At 48.0% G+C, this 24,273-nt stretch overlaps 1 protein-coding gene across 3 annotated transcripts in view; it reads left to right on the top strand.

Annotated features, from left to right (window-relative positions):
• The window catches only part of RABL6 (RAB, member RAS oncogene family like 6), a 50,409-nt gene that overhangs the window by 15,862 nt on the left and 10,274 nt on the right, over positions 1-24,273 (top strand). For all 3 annotated transcript variants that reach the window (XM_048325419.1, XM_048325421.1, XM_048325420.1), the window contains 7 exons: positions 1,723-1,775; positions 2,876-2,967; positions 3,827-3,967; positions 4,986-5,091; positions 9,422-9,525; positions 18,074-18,426; positions 20,637-20,802. In XM_048325419.1, coding sequence (XP_048181376.1) covers positions 1,723-1,775; positions 2,876-2,967; positions 3,827-3,967; positions 4,986-5,091; positions 9,422-9,525; positions 18,074-18,426; positions 20,637-20,802 — 1,015 coding nt within the window. The remainder of the gene's footprint in view (positions 1-1,722; positions 1,776-2,875; positions 2,968-3,826; positions 3,968-4,985; positions 5,092-9,421; positions 9,526-18,073; positions 18,427-20,636; positions 20,803-24,273) is intronic.

Here is a 24,273-nt window from a genome sequence, read left to right on the forward strand (position 1 = left end):
AAAGAGCAGAGTTCATATTATTTTCAGATGTCCCAAGTTAGATAACACAAGGCATGCAAATATTCCAGACTTGTATTTTTGACTGGCGAAGGGAAGCAGCTCCCGTGCACGGTGGACAGCATTTGCTGGAAGCTGTACTGAATCCTTCTATCCTGCAGCAAAACTGATGGTACATACTGATGCAGAGACTCAAGTGATGATCACACCCCCAGTGTCCATTAGGAGCTGTTCTGTAGACTCCAGGGCACTGCTGCCAAGGGTATTTGGTGCCAGTGTTGCTCTTATGCCTGTAAATGAGGAGCAGCCATCGTTCCAGGGAGAGGACCTGAGCCATTGCAGCACAAACACCATTACACATCATTACAGCCTCAAAATCTGGACCTCATGCATACAGTGACACAATCCTCACTGTGCCTTGCCTTTACAGGCTGAATTACATCTTTTCACTGCATAGATCTTATCTTTGTCTGGTTCATCCTGCAGTTTGGGTTCCAAAAATAGAGCCTGTGCCTGAATCTGTACACACATGCGCTTTCCAGCTCTATGACTCCTTTGAGATGACCTCCTTTGCAGCACTGATGAGCTGCGTGCGAGAATATCCCTTATTGCTCTGGATACACACAGAAAAGCATGAGCAGGGAGAGGTGTGCAGGTTGTATGTTCTGTCTCAAAGCATTGACTGTACGTGTGCCCGGGTTAGACAGGCATCTTGATTGCTCAGGATGGGAGGAGTGATGGAGAGTATTTGTGGTTGCTTGGGCTTCTCTTTTAATACCTAGAAATTTAGGTCATGCCAAGCATAATTTAGCAGTGCCTGCAGAAATAGCGATGTTTTGATATTCAGAGAAGCCACACAAATGTCACTGACTTGAAATGAAAGGAATTGAATTGAGGTGGGAAAAGACATGCACGGCCTAGACTTCCCACACCTTCAGCTGCACTGGGAAGAATCAGAGCCCATACTTGGATCCCTCAGGGAAACACATTGCCCAAGTGAGGAGGGATCAGGATTAATATTTCTGCTCCTTTCAGATGTCAGCAGTAAGATGACATGAGTGGGGCAAACATTTTGCAGTGATGCACAGAAGCACCCACCAGAATCACCTTCTGTAACCTGCAGCATTAAAGCTTTTCTGAATAACTGTATTTTCTTTCTATTTATCCTTGAGCTGTGTGCAGGAAAAACAAACATTGTTTCCCATGCAGCATCTGGCAGAGCCCTGAGTTCCACATGTGATTCAGTAGAGTTAAGAGCTGGTGGAAGCTATTTTGGTCCTCAGTGTTACAATGTCTTTTACAGAGTCAATGGGAGGGGTTTTGCAGGTGCATCTGAGCTGCCAACACCTTCTGTTGTCAGTGACACAGGAAATTTCTAGAAGTGACGAGAAGGAATTCCAAGACTGTGCCAGTATAATTTAGTTAACTCGTCATTATTTAGACTAGGAAAATACAGAACAAAGTTGTTTCAGAGTACAGTTCTTAACTGCTGTCAGTGACATCTGGGAGATACTTGATATCCGTCAAATAGAACTCCTGATCTCACAGAGTTATCCTTTGTGCAGCAAGGCATGCCTGTCCCACCCCTCCTCATCCCCCAGGCTTACAGTAGAAGTAGGATCTGCTTTAAGGTCATGTTCAAACTGCTGTGCTCCTGTCCAGACCCATCCTGCAGTTCTTTGCACAGTGTAATGCTTTTTATGGTTTTTTACAATTCTTTTTAAGGAAAATGCAAAAAACGAGGAGATGGTTTGAAACTGGAGAATGACCCTCAGGAGGTGAGTCACCTGGAATGCAGAGGTCTGCCTCTCAGGGGGAGGCCTCTTGTCCATCTTTGGTCCACGGGGAGTTAAGTTCTGTATTTGTTTCTGCTCTAACGCCGGCCTGGCAGGTGGGTGAGGGGCAGTGGTATCTCTGATGCTCTGCACTCTTTGCTCTGTGCATTTCAGCCCTGCTCCTGCCCTCGCTACTCCTTCCCTTTCCATTCTGTCACTGGGAGTGACTGTGGCCCAGATGTTTGCTCAGCAGCTTTGTACCTGTGTGCCTGTGGGCAGAGGCAGAAAGTCCTTTTGTCAGGGCCTTCTTGTGGGGCCTGAAGAAGTGACTTGATGCCCTGCTCTGGCTGCTCCTTGGAGCTGGGCTGTTAGACTCTCACTGGTGCCAGTCTGCTCAGGCTGTGCGGTCAGATGAGGAGAATTTTTCTTAAAATATTCTCCCATGGGAAAAGCCTTTATGAGAACAGTTACCACATCTGCTTCTTCCTTTGCAAATGTGGGTGCATTTTCCACTCCTGGGGAATGAGTGAGAATTGTTCCAGAGGCACCACATTCCAGCAGGAGCCATGGAGCCCGAGTTGGGACCATGGAGCCCGAGTTGGGACCAGTGCTATCTGGACTTTGCGTCATGCAGAGTCCAAATGATGAAAAGCCAATTGGGTACTAATAAATCCTGTCAGCCCTCCATGGGAGAAACTGCCTTCTGCTTTTGGACACCAGAAGCATTAGGAGTAGAGCCAATATCTGGGTCAGGAAAAAGATGGAATGGGAGCTGTGTCCTCTGTCCTCCACCCTGTAGTTTATATGGAGTTCTCTTGCCAACACAGGATTTGGAAGCACAGGGGAAAAGGACAGGGGTGGGTTTTAGCATGTGCTGTCAGAGACTGTCAGGTGCTTCACATCCTGTTCCTATGGGAAATGGAAGCTGGGAACCACCAGGTATCTTATTTCAATGATAATGGTGTGAAATCCACAGGTATTCCTTACAGTGGTTGTCACTTTAGGAAGTTTGCCTATTCAGTACTGTATCCATTGTGTTTTGTACCAACCTGAAGTTGAATCCAATTATTTACTTCTTTGCTTCTTTGCCTTTATTTCCTCAGGCAGAATCAGAAATGGCTCTGGATGCAGAGTTCCTGGATGTCTATAAGAACTGCAACGGTGTAGTGATGATGTTTGACATCACCAAGCAGTGGTAAGAGACCTTTTGTGGCACCACGTGATTCTCCCTTGTTCAGGTAAAACAAATAACTTCCAGGTTTCTAGATTCCCACTTGGATTTGGAAGCTGATAACCAGCCTAATGAGTTGAAGCAAGCTTGTATCCTTTAAAATAAAAGCTTTATATTGTGACGTGACTTTTAATACACTCCTCTCCTGGGCTTGTTCCAAACAAGCAGGGTCCCAGTGGGTTGTGTGCTGCAACTGCTGATACGCTGCTGGCTGAGGCTTGATAATTAGTGGTATCACAGGTGCAAAGAGCATGTTACAAACCCCTGCTCCCCAGAACACAAGGGAAAGGAGAATGCTAGTGAGAAATTCCCAAGAAACTGGTATTAGTAAGGATTATTTAGAGGCCCCAGGCTGCATTTATGTACAGAAGTAATGAACTGTTCATTTTGCACACCTGAGGAGGGTGAGAAAGATAAGGAAACCAGAGTGGAAAGAGGAGGGGGTGAGAGCTCCTGCTCTGTATTTAGGCTGATGTTGTTCAGGTTTGGTGTGGGTCAGTGAGCCTGTGGACAGCTGAAGGGAGGGAATCCTTTCCTTCTGCTGACCCCACACCATTTTGCGGGACTGAGGGCAAGATTGCTGTAGGAGATGCGAGGGTTCAGGTGAAAGTGAATTATTGAGCTTTTGAAGTTGTTTTTGAATAAAGAATCTTCCAAACATATTGAGGGTTAATGTATTTCTCTGGTGGGGTAAAGAAGCCACAGACTCAGAAGGATTTTGGAAAAAATATTATTGTTTGTGGTTTTTTTGTGATTTGTGCATGAAACTGCTAACAGAAGGATGTTCCCACTCATCTGCCTCTCTCTCTCCTCTCTGATGAAGGACATTTAACTATATTCTGAGGGAGCTTCCTAAAGTGCCGACCCACGTTCCAGTGTGTGTGCTTGGGAATTACCGGGACATGGGGGAGCACCGGGTCATCCTGCCCGGCGACGTGCGGGACCTCATTGACAACCTGAACAGGTGAGAGGCTCACTGGGCAGGGCAGCAGGCCTCAGCTGCTCCCTGACACCTGCCGTGGATAGCCGTGTCCCTGCCGTGTTTCACATCCATGTCACGTGTGTCCTCTGCCCTGCGCCTGCCTTGGGCTCCCAGAGCTCCCCGTGTCTCACAAGCAGCGTCTGCTGACACCGTGGGCCCTTTGATCTGGGAGCAGATCGTTCACCATGCTCCTGGAAGCCGGGAGTGCTGGCAGCATGTGCCTTTCAGAAGTGCTGTACCCAACAAATCATCTTCTTTCTGGATAGTCCTCCTCTTGTGAAAGAATCCTCTCCCTGCTGTTCTCTGCTGCAAGTGACTGAGCTACAAGAGAGCCAGCCAGTGCAGCTGTGTCCTTGCTCTGCGTCTGAGCATCCCCACACAGCACTCACAGGGCACAGCCAAGTCACACCTCCCTCACCAGCCAGACAAGTATTTCCTTTAAGCAGAAATCTGAGGTGCTCTGTTATGTAGTATAAAATAATATTTGTTGGTCAAGATTCAGTAGATTGTACCTTTTTATGTAGTTTTGTGTTTTTAAGGTACTTTTTTCATTTTCCTCATCTCTTATTTGTTTATGCCTGTGTCAGGTACAAAGAAATGGTGCCAGTTTTAAGATTTCATCCACCTTTAAATAATTTCTTCACAAATTAATTTCTATATATGATTTTTGTCCATCTGATTGTGGTTTTAAAACAAAACCTTCACTGCAAAATGAACCCCTTGTAAAGCTGTGAATCCCCAGTTTAGGAAACCAATATCCCAGTGTCCTGACAGAGTATTTCATAGCCTGGCAGACACATGGCACTGTCACACACCAGCAGCCACCTTCTGCCACCCTTCAGTGTGAGTTTTGGCTGTACACAAAATAACGAGTCCAAGCAGAATGACCTGCTGGGCTACGTTTGAGGCTGGGGGCTGGCTTGTGGGGTGGCTCGTGGTGTGTAATTCAGCCCTGTGCAGGGTGTGCTGGGTACAGTGTCCTTCTCTCTGCTTGGCACAGGCCTCCCGGCTCCTCCTATTTCCGCTATGCTGAGTCTTCCATGAAGAACAGCTTTGGCCTCAAGTACTTGCACAAGTTCTTCAACATCCCCTTTTTGCAGCTGCAGGTAAGGCAGGGATGTTATCCTGATGTGCTGGGTGTGTGGGACAGATTGGATTTGCTTTGTCTCTAAGGCAGGAATTTGGTATTTGGGGTTTCATTTGCTGTTAAAGGATCCTGAGAAGATTTTTGTTTTCATTAAAGCTGGTATAACGAAATTATGTCAGAACATCGGTGCCTGTGACTTAACCATGTCTCTGGTTGCGAGAGGTCGGCTGTGCTGAGTTCCCAATGCTGGCCTCTGGAGAAAGGCTCCATTTGCACTGGCGTGAAAATGGCATCCAATGGTGCAGTTCCCAAGTCAAAAATGTAACATACAGACGTTTGTTAAACTTCAGATTTCAATTCTGTTCAGTTAAAACTCAGATGGGAAGAGATTTGGCCATTACCTGAGCAGTTCAGGAACCTCTCTTTGCTGAAAATCTTTGTCCTAATGGTGAAGGGCATTTAATATGAGATCCATGTGCTGTGCTTGGATCCTGTTTCCATGGATCCAGTCTTGTATTTCCTTCATAACTGAGGATTCTTGGGAGGGCTGAGGGAAATGCAAAGGCTGTGAAGAGTGGGATTCTCATCTGTGGGCCTTTAGAAGATCACCTTTTGTGGTGATCCTATTGGTCCTTTGGGATCAATAGCTTATGCTTTTTGAGGGCACATATGTTGTTGTGTCATTGTTTTCTATCAGATAGGAAAAACCCAGGCAGTTGATCTTGATTGTCTTTCACCAGTAATTGAAGTGTCTGTGTGTATTTTTATCTAAACAATCCCCAGTGAAATGCTAGTTCAGAAGGAGCTGAGATATGTTAGTGGATGTTACCAGGTCCTCAGGCTGCAGAGCAGAAAGAACCAGGATAAAAGAATTGAATGTGTTAAACACCAGTGAAACAAGTCAAACAAATTTTTGAGGAGGAAGTTGTAGAAATCTGAGCTGTAAATCCAACCTGCTGCTCAGTGGAGAAGGTTGAAATCTGCCAGCATGTTGCTGGTGAAATGTTGGGGTTTATGACACTGCACATTTGGAGATTTTTGGTTGCATCCCAGGTTTTGGGGTTTTACTTGATGTCAGATTTCAGCCAAGATGGGCTGCATTGGTTTTTCCAGTGCCTCTCGCATTTGTGCCACAGGTTCGTGAGCAGTGCCTCATGCTGCTCCACAGTAGCTGCCTTGGGGCACTTTGCTGCTCCCAGAACCTTGCTGGGAACCTTGTGTTGCAGTGCACAGGGACCAGGCCTGGCCCTGTTTAACATCCAGTGCAGCATGAGCTGAAATTTGTTGGAAAATCACATCTAAACTTAATTCCTAAAGGTTCTGCTTATCCCTTCAGAGATCCTTGCCAGTACTAGGCTCCAGAAGGGAGTTTTTTCCTTTGGAGCAGAGCAGAATTAAAGGAGAGGGATGCTGCCAGGTATGAAATGCACATAGGATTTAATCAGCCTCAAAGGTTTCTGTGTCCCTCAACCTGCCCTCCACAGCTTTCCAGGGCAGAGTGGTCCAGCTGTATCCGAGGTCCCAGGCTGTCCCTCAGCAGGGTTGGTGTCAGTGTGTGGTTTTCAGTGGCACATTCCTGGGCTCAGTTTACAGTCATGCATCCTCCATGGAGAAAGCAGGGGCTGAAATCCATACTCCCAGTACAGAGCACATTCTCTCTGCCAGCCTGAGCCGTTCAATTATTGATCAGTTCCTTTCCAGGGGCAGGATTGGCAAACCCAAGGATGCAGTTTAGCTGTAGGTATTGCTGGTGGCCCACAAATGGGATCAGGTCACCCAGGCCTCCGGATGCTGCGCTGGAAGGAGACAGGATTCTGCAGACAACTGAAATTGCCTTTTCCCAGGAAGCCCTTGCAAGTGGCTTTCAGCCAAAGCATTGGTCTGTAGCTCATGATTTATTCCCTTCTTTTGAGTCATTGCTAAAAATAAGCTGTTTCTTTAATATTTTAATAACCAGCATGATAGAATATATTTTTGAAGTATTTGGAAGTTTGTTAGTAGTGATGAATTTGTACAAAATTAATTGCAACTCTCTCTTAATTTCATATATATTATTGATTAATTGTGATCTGTGAAAATTGAAATAAATAAAACTGGTGTGTGTCTCAGTGCCAAAGTGTAAGGCAAGGCACACCACTTGTTTAACAGAAGTCATTATCAAAGAGCCTAAGGTAAGCACTGGAGAGCAGTAGCCCTTCTGTCTCTGTTTGTTCAGCTAATTTGCTCAGCATGTGTTTCACCTGTCTTAGGAAACTGGGGACAAAGAAGCAGCAGACTTGCCCTTTTTTGTCTCATTTTTGCTTATACTGCATGAATAATATAAAACGATGACATCTACTACTTCTGAGATCTTGATTTTCTTGAATTCTAAAATCTGGAATTTGAATTCTAAAGTCTTCATTAGTACTTCTGGTTAGTGTAGCAACTAAATATGAATAGCATATTTTGCTGAATCCTTCTTGTCTGTAAACCACAATAAAGGAATTGGCATTAACTAATGACTTCATAATTCCATGCATACATGTTAATTAAAGTCAAGTTCCCATCTGCAGAGAGCACTTGAATATGATGAATCAAAATTACTCAGCAAAGAAAAGAGGGATTGCTCCGAGCTCTTAACACAATGGCAAAGGTAAACATGAAGACTCTATATGCCTTGGAAGCAGCAAATTAGCTTAAATGATCACAGAAGCCCTTAGATTTCAAGAAGGGCTCTGTCCAGTTTCAGTAAATTAGGGTTGTCAACTGTGATGAATCACCTAGTCTTACAGTACAAAATAAAAATTACTTAAAGCTTTTTTGCTGATTTCAGTCATGGTAGAATTTGATATAAATCAGTTGCTCCATAGGGGGCTCAGGCTGTGCTGTGACCATTCCCCAGGACACAACACTTGCTGGGATTTGTATGAGCCAGATTAGTTAATTGCTCTTCACATCTGTGCAGTGTCTCGATAGCTTCAAAGTTGTCACCTCTATGAAGCCGTAACGCCAGCAGCATGTGCATGTAGAGACTGAACACCATCACTTCATGCAAATGTTTGTCTTCTCAGATGGATTTTATTCTGGGAATTATGTAATAGATTTCCTTTGGGGCTTTTAATCTGATGGGATCTTTCTGCAGTGAGTTTAAGTGTTGTCAAACAGGCAATTAAGAATTCACCATGGTTATTGATGCTAGCCTTCAAAAATATTTCTTAGAGGAAAGCTTAAATGGACTTGGAGGATAAGGCAGTTATCAAAGCAAAAACCTTGGCAGTTTGGAGGAAGCCTGGGGTTTCTCTGCCATCTCCTCTTGCCTAGGCAGGGACGCAGCCCATGGCACCACAGCCCTGCCGTAATGGGGAGGCACCAGCCCAGCTCAGCACAAGCTGTCCCTGCTCCTGTGCCACCCAGTGCACAGGCAGTTGGAGAGGGAGAATTGATGCCCTGAGGCACTGAACATTGTGGCTTTTGACTCCAAAATTCGGGAGGTGAGCTGACTGGCATGGCCAGTGCACAGCTGTGTGCCAGCCAGCTGTGCCTGAGCAGAGGGGCTGGGGCTCTGGGGCAGGATTTGCACCACTGACAGCTCTAGTGTTGTCCAGGGGATCCGGAATGATGTTTCTGCAGGAGTGGATGCTGTGTCAGCCCTGCAGGGCTGCAGCCCATGAGGGAGCTGGCTGTGCCTGTGGTTACTGATCTCTCCTTGCTGCCATCTGGGATGTCAGGAGGAAGGAGTCTGTTAAGCCAGCATTTCCCCTCAGCTGAGGTTTTGGTTAGAGTTCTGTTGGAAACGTGGGAAAGGAAGGACTGAGTGGGGCAGCCCTGGGTTACATTAGTGCAGTCAGCTCACTTTATTGCCCGTTTGAACCAGACTGGGGTGTCTGACCCCTCTCTGTGGGACAGCAGCTGGAGGCAGAGGGGCAAGGACTTCTGAAATGTCCCTGAGTTGGCAGGTTGTGCTCACTCATCTACCCGGACGGCAAAAGAAGATTGGTGGGAGGCTTTGCATCAGCTGGGTGCTGAAAAAGGAAAATCAAAGGCCTGAGTGAATGGTTTGCACAACTGATTTCTGCAGGAGCTGAATCCGTTCTCCAAATGTAACTGGTGATGTGGTGTCTGAAATAACACATTATTGATTTATGGCTGAGAACAGCTCACAGAACAAGGTGCTTCTTACACAGACTTTATGGATTATCTACTTTTTATTCACTTTCCCTGAGTACTCTGTATTTAAATGGACACCATGATCAGGGCCAGGGCTGCTGTTGGATGTGTTGCTGTGGTAGAGTGGTGACATGGGATCTCAGTGCACAGAGATCTGTTACACTGACCCTTTGCTCAGACCCAGCTTGTTTTCCTTTCCTCAGAGGGAGACGTTGCTACGGCAGCTGGAGACAAATCAGCTGGATATTGATGCAACTCTGGAGGAGCTGTCAGTGCAGCAAGAGACTGAAGACCAAAACTATGAACTGTATGTCACTGAGCTGTCTTTTCTAACTGTTTTGGGTGTCACATTGAGTGTTGGGCAGCCCCAGCTGTGGCATGTGGCCAGGTTGAAGGGTCTAGCGAGTAACATTTAGGGAACCTTGGGATAAAATGTTGCTTTTGAATGGCATCACCTGAAGTAAAGCATGCACCTGAGGATCCCCTGGTTCCTCTGCCCTGTGTCTGTTCTGTGTCCTGGCTGTGTGCTTGACTGCTTGGAATAGCGTTTGCCAGGTTTAGCCCCACAAAGCCAGAACACCTGTAGCACAGTGAACAGGAATCCATATTCTGTGAATTCCTGCCACAAGGCCTTTATTGCAGTGGTGTACAAGCCAGAAAAGTCAGCCTCGGAATGTATTGAAAAAAGATTATTTACAGGCAGCTTTGTTTGGAAATTAGAATCAATGATTGTGAAATATTCATGCACAGGCTTTTGGACAAGCATTTTTCAGACCAAGTATAAAGTTCTATAACCTTGTTCAGCATGTTTTCCTTGGAGAGCATTGAAATACCCCAACTGACACAAAGCAGTGCTGTTTCCAGAGCGTTCACCTCGTTATCCTCCTCAGGGACTAGTTAGTCACCTCATGCCTTGAGCACTTCTCTTGACATCCTTACTCAAAGGACTGGGCTGTGTGGGCTGTGCTGTCAGATGGTTTTCCATAGTTTTGTTTGTACTGCTTCAGTAATGAGAGGATACTTAATAGAATCAAGAGTTGGCAAAGCTGTTTCAAACTCACAGCACAAGATCTTGCTGCTTCGTCACCTCCTGCCTTTCCAGCAGCTTTAGCATGTGCTGGGATTCCATATGTGTTACTTCAGCTCACAAATCTAGCAGAAAAACAGGTTGCATGGGGCTTGGAGCAGCCTGGTCCAGTGAAATGTGTCCCTGCCTGTGGCAGGGTCATGGAGTGAGATGAGCTTTAAGGTCCCATCCAACCCAGACCAGTCTGGGATTCTGTGGCTGTGAGAACCATCTTCTGCCATATCTGCCTCTGGGTTAGTCTGTGTTGGGCTAGATCTGAGAAGCATCTGAGAAGAGATCTTAGATCTTAAAAGTGGCAGCAGCAGTGTGGTAGTGGTGGAAGGGTGGCCAGACCTCCTAGTTCTACCAACAGGCATTAGACTGGATCATCCCATCCAGTGTGACCACACTGCCCTGCTGGGAGGCTGTTGGCACTGTCAGGCTGCAGAATTAGCTTAACATGACCTCAGAAATATCAGAGCCTGACAAAAGAGGAGTTGCTAAAATATTAAAAGCAAGACTTTTCTGTAGGATTCTGGTTTAGCAAATAAAGTGACATCTTTATGCAGATAGCCAGCTCCTGCACGTTCATATCTGTACTGAGACCAAAGTTCTTCACTTTCAGAAAATAACGCTTCTTTTAAGACAGGGCTTTAAAATACCCCTGGTGCTTCCTGGCTAGAGGCACAAATCCCAAAAGAAAAGCACCGGACAGTGTCATGTCTCAGTACTTTGATTACACTGACTAAGAGCGCTCTTTTAGGGTTTTTGAGGTTTTTCTCTGTACCCCAGGTAGCAACAGAGAGTCTGTTAGTTTGAGTGGCACCTCTGTGAGACAGATGAGCTGCAAAGGGGTTACTTCATCCCCGGAGTTGAAAGGTATGCGCTTCCTACGCTCAATTTTTATCCCTGCAGGAGGTCTCCAAGCTTGAGTTTTGTAGCCAAAGACCCAATTTAAAGAAATGCTCACATTCCTATGTCAGAGAACTCAGGTTTGGGTAAAGTTTCAACCTTAGTAAACAGTTCAGGCTGTGAAGCAGAGTACATGTGGACACAACAGTATGTGCTGGGAATCAGAGCTTGCAGTGGTGAGGCAGGTCTGCAGTGCTTGTTACTAGGGCTTGGGCAGGTCCTTGCACCCTTGCTTGTCAGATGCCCATCATTTTGGGATTACCATGTTTAATGTGCTGCATCAGTGAGTGTCCAAGTGAGCACCTGGTGCACTGTCTGCTGCCACTCGCCCTGTTGTGCCCACCGTGTGTGTTGGTGCAGTGTGACTTGGTGACCCTTGACAGATCACAGAATCATGGAATTGTTAGGTTTGGAGAAGCCCTCTAAGATCAAGTCCAGCTGTTAACCCCATTCTGCCAAAGCCACCACCCAACCATGTCCCCACGTGCCCCATCCACATGTTTTTCAAGTACTTCCAGGGATGGTAGCTCCACCACTACCAAGGCAGCCTGTTCCAATGTCTGACTGCCCTTTTCACGAAGAAATTTTCCCTAATATCCAACCTCAACCTCCCCAGGTGCAACTTGAGACCTCTTTAGCTTTTTCCTTTTTATTGCTTGTTACTTGGTAGAGGAGCCCAACCCCCAACTGGCTACACTTGCTGTCACAAGGCCCCACGTGTCACACCTCCCATCACAAGGCCTTTGTGTCGGTTGCTTCACTTTAGACAGCACTGGGAATTCTGCTGTGGGTCACCCAAATTGCACAGCAAGGGGAGATGACTGCAGGCGTTTGGGGCCACAGTCCATGGTGTGGCTGCTGCAGCACTTCCTCAGAGGCCATTCCTGCTCTCCTGCCATAAAATCAGGCCACGGAGCAAGGCAAGGTGACAGTGCTAGGACATCTCAGTTGTTCCATTCACCCCTGTGCACGTCTGGTAGCTGCTCTGTCACAATGACCGGTGCTAAATTTGGCTCTGTGAGAACAGAAAGAGAACAAGAACTCTTCCTCCTGCTGCAGCGAGGGGGACCTGAGGACAGAACGTCACCGATCCGAAATGTGGATCCCAGAGACAACACGAGGTGGCACACGATGCTGCCTCTTCTGCCTTACGTAAGCCAGCCTGGGCAGCCACTGCCTGGCTGTGCCTGTGGGAGACACGCTCTGCTTCCAGTTCTTTCCCTGTGTTCAGGCTCCCCGCTGCCTGACGCACCTCTGGCTCTGGTACTTTCCCACTGCTTTCAGACTTCACATTTTCAGTACTGCTAAAAGAATATTTCAGCCCTTTCTGAGTTCTTCAATCCTCGTTAAACAAACAGCAATGACTTTTATGATGTTCTGAATTTGTACCAATTTTGCTCAATTTATCCATTCTTAATTGTACCCAGCTTATCTTCTGTTTTCAAGGAAAATTTGTTTATGTTCAGTGTACCCATTCCCCCACAGAAAGATGCCCGGGCTGGACAGCCCTTTTGGTGAAGAGATTTTCCCCAATATTCAACCTAAAACTCCCCTGGCACAACTTGAGGTTGTCTCCTCTCACCCTGTGGGTGCCAGACCAATGACTGCAGACAGGCATTTGGGCTGCCCTGCTGAGGACTCTGCTTTGGGGAGACATGTTCCCTGCAGGGACAGCTTTAGTCCCTGCAGAGTCATTGACTGGGGCGTTGGGGTTTTATTTGCCTGGTTGTTTTTTTCACATTGAGCATAGCTCGTAATTTCAGGAAGACTGTGGTGCTGAGTAACACCAGCACTGTGGCAGGAGGAGCTGCTGCTGGAGCTGTTCTGTGGTATCCTCCTCTGTATGGAAATACAGGTCCGGAATGACACCAGCTACAGGCTGAATTACGAGCTGGGAAAGTAAACCCACTCCTGCTTTCTCTTCCCCTGCCCCACTTTTATCTTCTCCACTTGCTGTGAATCCTTGTGGTCATCAGACAGGTCGGGAGCCAGCCTGTACTGGAATGGGACTCTATCTAGGTCACGTGTTTTGGGGGTGCTGCATTAAGAATTAAGTGCATCTAAGCCTGTCATCTATCAGTCTTGCTAGAGAAGTGGGGGACATGGAGCATGTCCATATTTTATGGAGCAGGGAGTTACCCTGCTGCATCCCTTTTGTCTGGTGGAGAACAGGACAACAGCAGGAATTAAACCTGCTTGGCCATTGATTCCACATTCAGGGATCTGGGCTAGGGGGGATCGGGGCAGTACCTTTAATGAGCCCAAAACAAGCATGTGGAAATCTAACCCTCACTAACCCCAGTTAAATTGATGTCATACAGCCAGTTAATCTTCATTTTCACAATTAATAAAATAACCCAAAGCCTTTCTTGCCACATGAAATACACTTGAACAATTTATCACAGCATGTTAGAACCAGGAGCCAAAAAGCTTTAGGCTGCTCCTGTCTTCAATATTAAATGAACACGAGCACTGACAATTTTAGGAATTGTGAGGCTAACGAGTCCTTCTGTGGTTTTGTGTTTGCCCTGGGAGCAGAGCAACAGTAACCTGAGGCCCTGATGAATTTTTGTTCCCACAGAGCATGTTCATTTTTAAAATTGCATAAAAGTTTCCTCTTGTGAGCAGGTCCAACCACCAGTGAATTATTCAGAAGTTTGAGGATGTTTTGGACTTGTTGCTTGGTCTGTAATGGAAGGATTGAAAGGCAAATAAGGAGCCCCTGTGGGTGAAGGCAGATGACCCACCTGGATGTACGTTGTATATTTGCAGTCTCTGTATCCCAGTGGAATAAAGGTGCTCAGGTGTGAGTTCACCTTGTGCTTTAGTAGGACCTGGTCTGCTACATCCAGTGTGGGCATGAAGCTACTTATTCCACGGTAAGGTTTTGAGTGAGTCCTTTTCCAAAGGACTGCTGGATAGAACGAAGCATGGACAGATTGTATAGAATCTGAGAAAAAACAGACACATGGGAGGTTTGGCCCGGTGTGTTCCCAAAACAGCCACACTTGTGCCTCTGAGGAGTGTGTGTAAAGCCAGAGAAAGCATTCATGCATTATGTAGTATTCTCAAAGTGTGGAGGATGCTTAGACACCTCCATCCTGGAAATTACTGCGAGCTTGCTGGCAGCATTTCATGTGTGCTGGTTTTCCACCCACCTCCCTCACAGAAGATCTGACTATAAAAACTCAGCAGAGCTGGTTTATGCTGCCCATGTAGCACCAATGTCAGACCACGCTGATTTCCCCAGTGTCACAGCACCAGGCTTGGCCCACATGTCTGGTTGGAGATGATGGAGGTGACGTGAAGCACACGTGTCACAGCTGTCCGCAGTGCTGTGCTGGGGCAAGAATCTGTGTTGTGCTGTCCCCAAATAATCATTTGTATCTTCCTACTAAAGAACTTGCTGTCTCCTGTTCTTGTGCCCTTCACACACCACAGGTGACAAAGGTACAGGAGCACAGGTGCAGACAAAGCCTGCATGTGTGTTGCACCCCAGTCTAGTTGTGCTGGAGGGAAGGATGACACTCTTTATACTTCAGTTATGTAGCGTGGTTTTTTTCCTCCAGCTCTTAAAATTCATGTGTTTCTAGAGGAGAAACAGGTGGTAGTCGCAGCCTTCCCTCCCTCTGGAGCTGGCTACTTTCCCAGAACAAAGCAGGTTGTTTCCAAAATGGGCAGCTTTGGTAGAACCACGTACAGTAAACCTTCAAATACTCTGGTATTGTTAAGAGTTTCCTGTACTTTGTTGAGTCCACCTTTAAGTACTCTTTGAGCTTCATATTCTGTATCCTGAAGTGACTCTATACATTCTTTGTGTCTCCTTGTTCCCAAATCTTCAGTGCACAATCATCTTATCCTACCTGAGTCAGCCAGTTGCTTCAATGGGGGACTCAGCAACCTGAGGCTCAGAGGTTCTTTCTGGTTTCGTGCAGTGTTGGTGATTTAGGTGTTCCTGCAGTCAGTCAGGGAGCCCAGCACAGTCAGGAGAGCAAGTAGTGCTGGCAGCCGTACCTTGGCTGCTGGGTGCAGCAGTGCCCAGGCTTGCAGGCTTCCATCCAGGATCGCTGTTGCTATAAACAGGAACGGGGTGCATGTAGATCAGCTGGGATTAATCTCTCCTGACGGTTGGGAGGCAGGAGTCTTTAACCCTGAGTGGGGCTTGGGAGGGGGAGGAGTGAGTACCACGAAGCAAAGCTATTCAGCTGTCCTGTCTTTGGCTCACTAGAAGCCCTGGATCAAAGCTGGGAGGAGAGGAATGTCAGAATTCAGCACACAGCTGTGTGGTATGGAGCCGAGGAGCTGCACATCCCATGCAGGCAAAGCTCATGAACAGCTTTTCAGGCTGTGGCAATTCACATGGCTTGGGGATAAAGCCAGGCTGGACGAAGGCTGAATTGCAGGACCCCTTGGTTTGCCTTTCCCACCCCACAGACGCCTGTACCCTGCTGGAGGATGCTGAGCCGTGGCCCCCCTCCTCAGGAAGGGAGTGCGGTGACAGAGATGTATTGAGCACACACTATTATGTTCCTGCAGCATGTGTGATGTATTATGCACCTTCCAAACAAACCTGATGCAGTCCACAGAGCTCAGTGCAGGAGTTGAACTCCTTTATGTTTTCTCTCTGGTGCATGACAAATCCATGCATCATTTTCAGTGGAACGTGTTGTCGCACAGCTTGCCCCAGGAGAGGGAGGATGGGGACTGGATGCTGCATCGCATGCTCTGAGCTCAGCTCTGCTGGGAGCTCATGGTGGTGTAGCCAGGGCTCTGGGTGGAATAGGCACATAATCTTTGTCCCAGACCCTGATGGAAGCATCAGCGAGGCCACTGCAGCATGGCATTGATTTAGGTGCCTTGACAGTCTGCAGCTTCCTCACGAGGGACAGTGGAGGGGCAACACCAATCTCTGCTCTCTGTGACCAAGGACAGGACCCAGGGAATGGCTGGAGCTGTGCCAGGGCAGGTATAGGTTGGATATCAATAGACAGCATGTGACAGCCAGGCTCCTGCATGGTTGGGATTGCAGTCCTGAGTCCAGGCTTGTGGAATGAGCGAGGTGAGCCTTTTCCAGCCATTCTCATGTGGAGAACTGGGAGCAGGAACACTTCTTTCCTCACCCTTGAGTAGATGACGATTTTGTTTGTACTGTTGATTTTCTTCCTTTCTGTTACTTGGGATCATCTAGTTCTATCTGCATCTTGTCCCTGTCCTCCTCTCTGTTGATATTGCCTCACTAGTTCTGCTTTTTAGTGCTGCCCTTGATTTCCACTTTAGCCAGTTACTTAGTTAGGAAGGACTGCTGGTTTTCCACTTCAGGTAGCAGCTTCCTGGGGCTGTTGTTCCCCAGGGCTCCAGATGCTGCTGGTCACAAAATATATTATTTTGTTCCTTAAAAGTATATCAGGTTACTGCCTTAAAATAGGAAATGATATCTCAAGGAGGCTTAGAATCTCTTAGCCCCCGCTGTTTGCGTTCTGCTCAGCAGTCAGTCCAGGGAAGGTTCTGGCTGGCTCAAGTCCCTGAAGGACAAGGTCATGGTCTGTGTGGGAGAGGAGGCTCTCCTTTGACATTCTCATTGCCTGGAGCTCAACCAAGTCTATCTTGCAGAACCAGCTGAACCCAGAGCCTCTACGCACAAATTCATTAAGCTTGATGAAATGAGAGGCGAGATCGGGATGTGCTGGATACAGAATGCTTCACTTTGGGTGTCCTCTCTAAATCTCTCAGCTGTGCAGTATGTGGCAGATCTAATTTTCAGACCATTTCATGGCAAGAACTTGGCTCTGTCCACGTTTCTTTCCACAGAGCTTGTGAAACAGGCTGCTAACACTGTGGGCTGCAGAGGGAGGCTTGGGCTAGGCTTGGGTTTCTTTTGGAAAAGGAAAGAGCTTTTCACTCTCTATAGTGGTCCAGGCTTTAATGTTCTTCCAGTTGGGAACCCAGCCAGGACCACAACCTGCTCCAGAGCTCCCACTGCTTGGCTCCAGGGCCTCCCACACAGAGGGGGAGTGTGTGCAGGGGAGAGCCTGCATGTGGGTCTGCACCCTGTGAGGAGGGTGATGGCAGTCAGTCTTCTCTGAGTCCTCAGGACAGCTCTTTTCTTTTGATGTTCAAGGATTCTCCTCTCAAATCCATTCTTGGCTGATAAAGAGGTTATAGCAGTTTTCTTGAGCACTGTGATTTCTTCTGCAGAATCTAAAAATGTGCCATCCCTACAGCACTTACTGCTTTAGAGACATATGTCCAACAACTGACTTCAGGTTTCATTTCAAGCCCTGGCATGTTGTTATAGTCTGTCTATTCAGGGAGTTCCCAGTAGTGTTGCAAATATAGGTTTCATCCAGTAGTGCAGAGCAGGTTGGGATTCTCCACACCTCAATGCAGATGGGGTGAGTTCAGCTCGTGTGGGTAAACCAGATGTATTGTGACCCAGGGAGTCACAGTGCCACTGGAAGCAGATCCATACCCTCCCAAGCCTAGCTGGAAGCAGACCCATACTCCCCCAGGTCAGCACACAGCCAAATAAAAAGGGCTTGTATAAAGGAGGGAGAGGGACTTTTTTTATGAGCAGGTAGTGACAGGACACAAGGCAATGGTTTTAAACAGGCAGAGTGCAGGGCTGGATGGGAAGAAGTTCTTCCCTGTGAGGGCAGGGAGGCCCTGGCATAGGGTGCCCAGAAAAGCTGTGGCTGCTCCTGGATCCCTGGAAGTGCCCAAGGCCAGACTGGACTTGGAGGAACCTGGTCTAGTCGAAGGTGTCCCTGCCCATGGTAGGGGTTGGAATGAGATGAGCTTTAAGGTCCCTTCCAACCCAAACCAGTCTGGGATTCTGAGATTCGCCATTCCTTATATTTGTAATTTATCTTCCCCACAGCTTCCTGGAAATGATGGAAGCCCGAAGTCAAGGACACACCTCACCACTAGCAACGAACGGGCAGAGCCCCTCCTCTGGCTCCCAGTCACCCATCGTACCTCCGAGCTCCACATCCACAGGCAGCTCCAGCCCCGGCACCCCCCAGCCGCCACCGCCACTCGCCACAAGCTCCACCATCTCTCCTGACCCCGCCCCATCCTTCTCTCCAGTGCCTGTGCCCGAGGCCCCGCAGCCCCCCGCGCCCGCCGCAGCTCCCGCGGCCCCCCCGGCCGCAGCCCCCCCGCCCAAGCGTGGCATCATCGCGCGGCTCTTCGGGACATCCCCCGCCGCCGAGCCCGCTCCTCCCCAGCCAGGTAGGTGCTGCTGCCCTGTCCAGGCAGGATGTGACCTGTGGGCCTTCCGCTGTTTCCATTTCATTTTCTCCCTGCGAGAGACTGAGCAGACAGGTGTGTGAAGGCCACGGGCGCCATGCGTGTGCAGCGGGTGTCCAGGGGGAGTTGGGCTGTCAGTCTCTATTTTTCTCCTGATCAGCGTTTTGGTTTGTCTCTGTGCTGGATGGGGACTGTGCCCAGCCAGCTGGGTAGTGGCTGTGGCATGCTTAAGAGGAAGATCCTGAACACACAGGAGACGCTAATAAAATGAATAAAATGTCAGGTTCCTACCAGGAGAAAAATGCCTCTTTAATAGCAAAACAAATGGCTAGAGAAGGTATTTGAAGTGCCATCCTTGCACACGTGTGGCAGTCCAGAGGGGCTCCTGTGTGTAACAGAGAGAAGCAGAGTGCTGGGTTTAAAGGTTATTCAGCCAGAAATGGTCACGTAGGTCCAGGCTCCGCAGCAGATCCCTCTGGGAAAATCTGCTCCTTCCGAGCAGGTCTGGGGGGTGGGAGCCCTCAGCCCTCAGCACTGGTACCCGGAGGAGCAGCACAGCCCTTGGTCCAGACCCTGCCGGACAGAGTGCCAGGGCTGAGGCATCAAGGGTTTGTTGCATGTAATTTTACTGATCCGGACCATAATTTGCCTGTCACATTCACTTTGTTTGTGGAGCTAACTGGAGCTGCTGAGCTGGCACTGCCTAAAAATCATGTCATAGTTTGAGTCACCCTTTGGAAATACCTCCCCTCTCACACTGGCTCACAGTGCTCCTGAGACACCCACAGAGAGAAAGGAGGAGGTGCTGGGAACATGGGTTGCAATTTCAGATGTTGAAATGGTCTGGTTTTAGATCTGCACACAGTGTTCTGCATCCTGTGCCTCTTCCCAGATATGACACAATGCACCCATTTTGGTTTGTTTATGACTCTTCCTAGCCAGAGAAAACAAAACAAAAAGCAAAGAGGAGCAGATGTTAGAAATTCCTTGTCAATAAAAAAAAACCTTTGTCATTTTGATCTGTAGAAAAAAAAAAGACAAGTGGTCTACTACCAGTGTTACAGTGATTGGGTTTGGGGTTTTTCTTTTTCTTCCCTTTTTTAACTCTTTCTTAGCTTGTCAGCTATTTTGGGCTTGTGACTTCCAGCACTGATATCTCGGAATGCTTAGGGGTGGTTGCAAAAGGCAGCCTGGAAGAGCTGATGTGTCGGTGTTGCAAGGTTTCAGTAATGTGCCACGGGCCTGCCCCTCCACTGGAATGTGCCCAGGGACTAGTTCACTGGAAAGCAGCTGAAAAATCACTGTTACCAAGTAATACTTGGTTTTTCTGGGAGCTGCTATTTAAGGTTTCTTTTGAAGTCTTCGAGTAGTAATTCCTTTGGCTGTGGTTTAGCTTACACCAATGCTGCTCTGTGGCATTAGTGGTAGTGTTTGTATGCAGAAGTGATCTGAAAGTTGTGCTAAGGAGAGCAAAATCTAGGAAAAAAAGACACAAATCTTGTTTTACCCAAAAGGAAATATTCTAGATGTGAAGTGCAGCATGAGCAGAGGAAAAAGATTGAGTATTGCAAATTCTGGAAAGGTTAATCACTTCAGGATTCTCAGTTATGCTAATTTAATGAGTTTTCATCCTGATACCTTGAAGATGGGTAAAGGTATTTCTACAAATAAACTATATAAAGTCAGTCTCTATTTGAGGTAGCTCTTGAGCTTTTGTTTGCCCAGGACATCTAAAAGCACAGTGTGAACAATTCTGCCTTGGACAGTTGCAGCTGAAAAAAGCAAGAGGATAGGAGAGGGTGAACTGAACAGTCTGGAAAAGGTAAGAGAATGGCGAAGGGACATCCCCCAGGAGCAGTGCACATAGCACAGGTGTAATAAAACCTGTGGTACAGTCGGTTGCAGCATTCCCTGGAGAGCAGAGCCAGCCCTTGCCAGAGAGGTTTTCAGTCTGTCTAAGAGCCTGGGTCAGCCTGGTGCATTCTAAACCACAGCTGTCGTGATCTGTGAGTGCCTTCATGTCAGACTCTGGGCTGGTTTATATCCTGTTCATAACCTTCCTCTTCCCTCGCTGTGGAGCCAAGGTCCTGCTCATGGCTGCTGCCACCCTGGGAAGCACAGATCTGGAAAAAGCCAATTTCTGTCTTGTTTGTGGTGACGCCCATGTTTTACAACTCCTGTTGCTAATGCAGATCCTGCTGCTGCCACTCCTCCCCCCCACCCTGCAGCCCCTGCCAAGGTACAGAGCGTGGAGGACTTTGTTCCTGAGGACAGCCTGGACCACAGCTTTCTGGAAGACCCAGCGCCGCAGAAAGACAAAGGGAAACCACAGGCCAAACACCGGCTGGATAGTGAAAGGTAAGGAAAGGAGGGTGGAGGGAGGCTGGCACAGGGACATGCCTGGATGTGCAGCCTGGCTAACGTGGTGCAACCATTCAGTGATTCCAGAGCAGTTAGCTGCCCCAGAGGCTTTCTGGCTGGGGTATGGTCAGTCAGCATTCACCATCTCCCATTTAGTGACAGACACTGCCCCAGCCCTGAAACTCCCTGTGCCCTGGGCTGATCCCACAGCGTGGGCAGCAGAGGAGGGGGGATTCTGCCCCTCCACCCCACTCAGGTGAGACCCCACCTGCCAAGCTGCCTCCAGCCCTGAGGGCTAACATCAGAAGGATGTAGAGCTACTGTAGAGAGTCCAGAGGAGGCCACAGAGCTGCTCCAAGGGCTGGAGCCCCTCTGCTCTGGAGCCAGGCTGGGAGAGCTGGGGGCGTTCACCTGGAGAAGAGAAGGCTCCAGGGAGATCTTACTGCGGCCTTTCAGTGTTTAAGGGAAGGTGAGGACAGAGGTTTTAGCGGGGCCTATTGCAATAGGACAAGAAATGGTGATTTTAAACTAAAAGAGGGGAGATTACGGCTAAGTATAAGGAAGAAGTTTTTTACAACGAGGGTGGTGAGGCCCTGGCACAGATTGCCCAGAGAAGTGGTGGATGCCTCATCCCTGGAAACATTCCCAGTCAGGCTGGATGGGTCTCTGAGCAACCTGCTCCAGTTGAAAATGTCCCTGCTCAGTGCAGGGGGTTGGAACAAGCTGAGTTTTAAGGTCCCTTCCAACCCAAACCAGTCTGTGTTTCTATAATTATCTATTCCAAATGGCAGAGCTGTGCTTATGCCATAAGCTGGATTTTCTCTTTTTTTCCGTGTTTTTTTTTTTTTTCCTGGCTTCGATGGTTTTTAACCAAAAAAAGGGAGAGGGGATTGTGTATACTGAGCTGCTCAGACAAGAAGATGTGCAACGAGCTGTCTGAAGGCAGACTGTCTCTTAAGAGGTGACCTAAGCATACTCTCAGGCTCTGTATCCCTTTGCTCAGAATATTCCTTGCCTGCTGCCTCTTGTCATCAGCACTGGATTAACCAGGAGAGTAATTAAGTGCTGACACTGCTCATCTGTTAATGTGGTGGATTCTGCGTCTTTTGACATCTTTGTCATGATCCAGTATTTTCCGCTTCAACCACAGGAACTTTAAATCAGTGCTGTGTGTGAGGCTCAATGCCTGTATAATGCAGGTCAGCCTGAATCATCATCCCTTGTGATGGCAGAACACGTGGATGTTTTATTAAAACAAAAAAAAAAAAAGGAAGAAGAAAGTGGTGGTTGCTGGCAGCGTGCTGGCCTACAAAGCATCTTGCTCATGGCTGTGGCAGAGCTGAGATATTTTTCTGGGTTTAACAAGGAATCGTCAGGAGAGCCAAGCCTGACCTTCTGAGGAGCTGGGTCCTGAAGTGCCCTCAGAGCTCTGGAGCTGCAGTTCTGCTGTGGGCAGGAGGCTGATCTTTCACAAAGGCTTCTGTGCTTCAGCATGTCGGTGGAAGCAAATAGGTGTTAAAGTGTATAAAAGTCAAAGATGTTGCACAGGGGTGCAAGAATTCTGCTCCTTGGTTTAGAGTTCATCCGTTGCTCACAGTGATAGCCAGTGCTGTCAGAGCAGCTCTGTTTCCCTGGGAGAAGACCTTGCAGCACATCCCTGCAAATTCACATGCTCGTTATTTCTCTACAACCTGGCATCCGTGGCTTGCTCTGGTTTCTTCTATATATCACACAGTTTCTCAGTGGTCTGGCAATTTTCCATTCTGTTTCTTGCCAAAAAGGGCCTATTAGAATAAGCCAGATGTGCTGAAATTCAGAGATGCACATGTGGTTCTGACCATCACCTGCAATAACTTTTCTTTCAGGATGCCAGTTACAGCCCCACGGTAGCCAGGAACAGCATTCCAGTTCTGTGAGCACTGTCCTCTATAATCAGCTTCAGTGAGGAGGTGGTTGTAATTGCCACAAAATCTGCTGCAGAAATTTATCTCTGACCTAAAGAACACAGTAGATCTGTGAAATCGCTCAAACCTTGGGGAGATTTTATTGGTTTTAAAAAATGGAGTCCTGGAAGCTGCTTGTCCCCTGTACCTGAGTGAGGAACAAGGCCTGAGAATGTCCCAGCAAGGTGCATTCAGGTCTCGTGGTCATTTTGAAGCAGATACCTGAGTGTTGAACTTACACAGCTCACCAGCATGCCTGAGTGTGCTGGAGCCAAGGATGAGCTCCAGAACTGAAGTGTCATTGAAGATGTGGCAGAAGAATGAGCCATGTTTTGAGAATTTGTGAAATTACTTCTACCCAAACGAGAGGAATTGCCTTGGTGACTGCGAACAGGAGTCCTGCAGGGAGCTCCAGGAACACCTCGTTGCACTGAGGTTTCATGTGTGGAGCAGAGATCCATTCACAGGGTTGGAAGGCAGCTCGGGGGTCATCCAGTTCAACCTCCCCCTCATCCTGGGCCACTCAGAGCTGGTTTCCTAGAACCATTTCCAAATGGCTTTTGAATTATCTCCATGGATGGAGAATCCACAGCCTCTCTGGCAACCTGTGCCAGTGCTCAGGCATGCTCAACTCCCTGACCTGTTGGTAGTGCTTTGCCTCATGAAGACCAGGACACCATTGGCCTTCTTGGCAGCAGGGGCACCTTGTTCAACCTGGCACGCCCCAGGCCTGCAGTGGAGTCCTGGGTTTTGTTTAATGGCATGTTGTGGTTCTCTGACTTGCAGTAGAGAACTCCCCAAATCAGTTTCTTTACCAGTTAATTAGGAAGGTATTTCAGTCTCCCAATTTGCTGTTTCAGAACTTAATTTGCTGCTTTTCAACCTGATGCCATGAGCCAGCATGTATGTGAGTGCCCCAGAGGACCTAATCTGGCTCCAAAGCATCTCCCCCTTGGCTCCTGCTGGGTCAGGCTGGCCTGGGTCCCTGCAGGGGCTGGAGGTGTCTGAAAGGCAGTTTATGCTTCACCTGACACTGTTCCTGATCTTTCTTTTCTGCATCCTTAGACATTTATCTTAAACACGAATTAGATTTCTGTGTCCTTACATCTGAAGGGCTTTGAAGTGGTTCTTGGCTTTTATGGATCTGTTATGGATTCAGTGGTGCCCGGCTGCGCTAGCCCGAGGGAGGGAAGCCAAGGTTCACAGTAGAAGACCAACATCTCCTAGAACAGCCATGCAGGCTCATCCTGCAGCGTGGGATTCCCTCAGCTTACCTGCTTTATTAGAGCTTGGGTTTTTTCTCTTTCTTTAGCCCCAAAAAAGGATGTGGCGAGAGCCCATGAGCTCCCCAGGGCTGTGGGAATATGGCCCACCCAGGTCTGAGGTTGTGAGCTCAGGTTGCAGCAGGATTTGTTTCTTCCCCAGCAGCCAATCTGTGACACACCAGAGGCTCACTGAGGACACCCCAGCAGGCTGTAGGGTCACTAGCTCAGGGCAGACCACAGTGAGCAGCATCATTTTGGGG

This window comes from Corvus hawaiiensis, chromosome 21 (assembly GCF_020740725.1).
Source record: "Corvus hawaiiensis isolate bCorHaw1 chromosome 21, bCorHaw1.pri.cur, whole genome shotgun sequence".
NCBI lineage: Eukaryota > Metazoa > Chordata > Aves > Passeriformes > Corvidae > Corvus > Corvus hawaiiensis.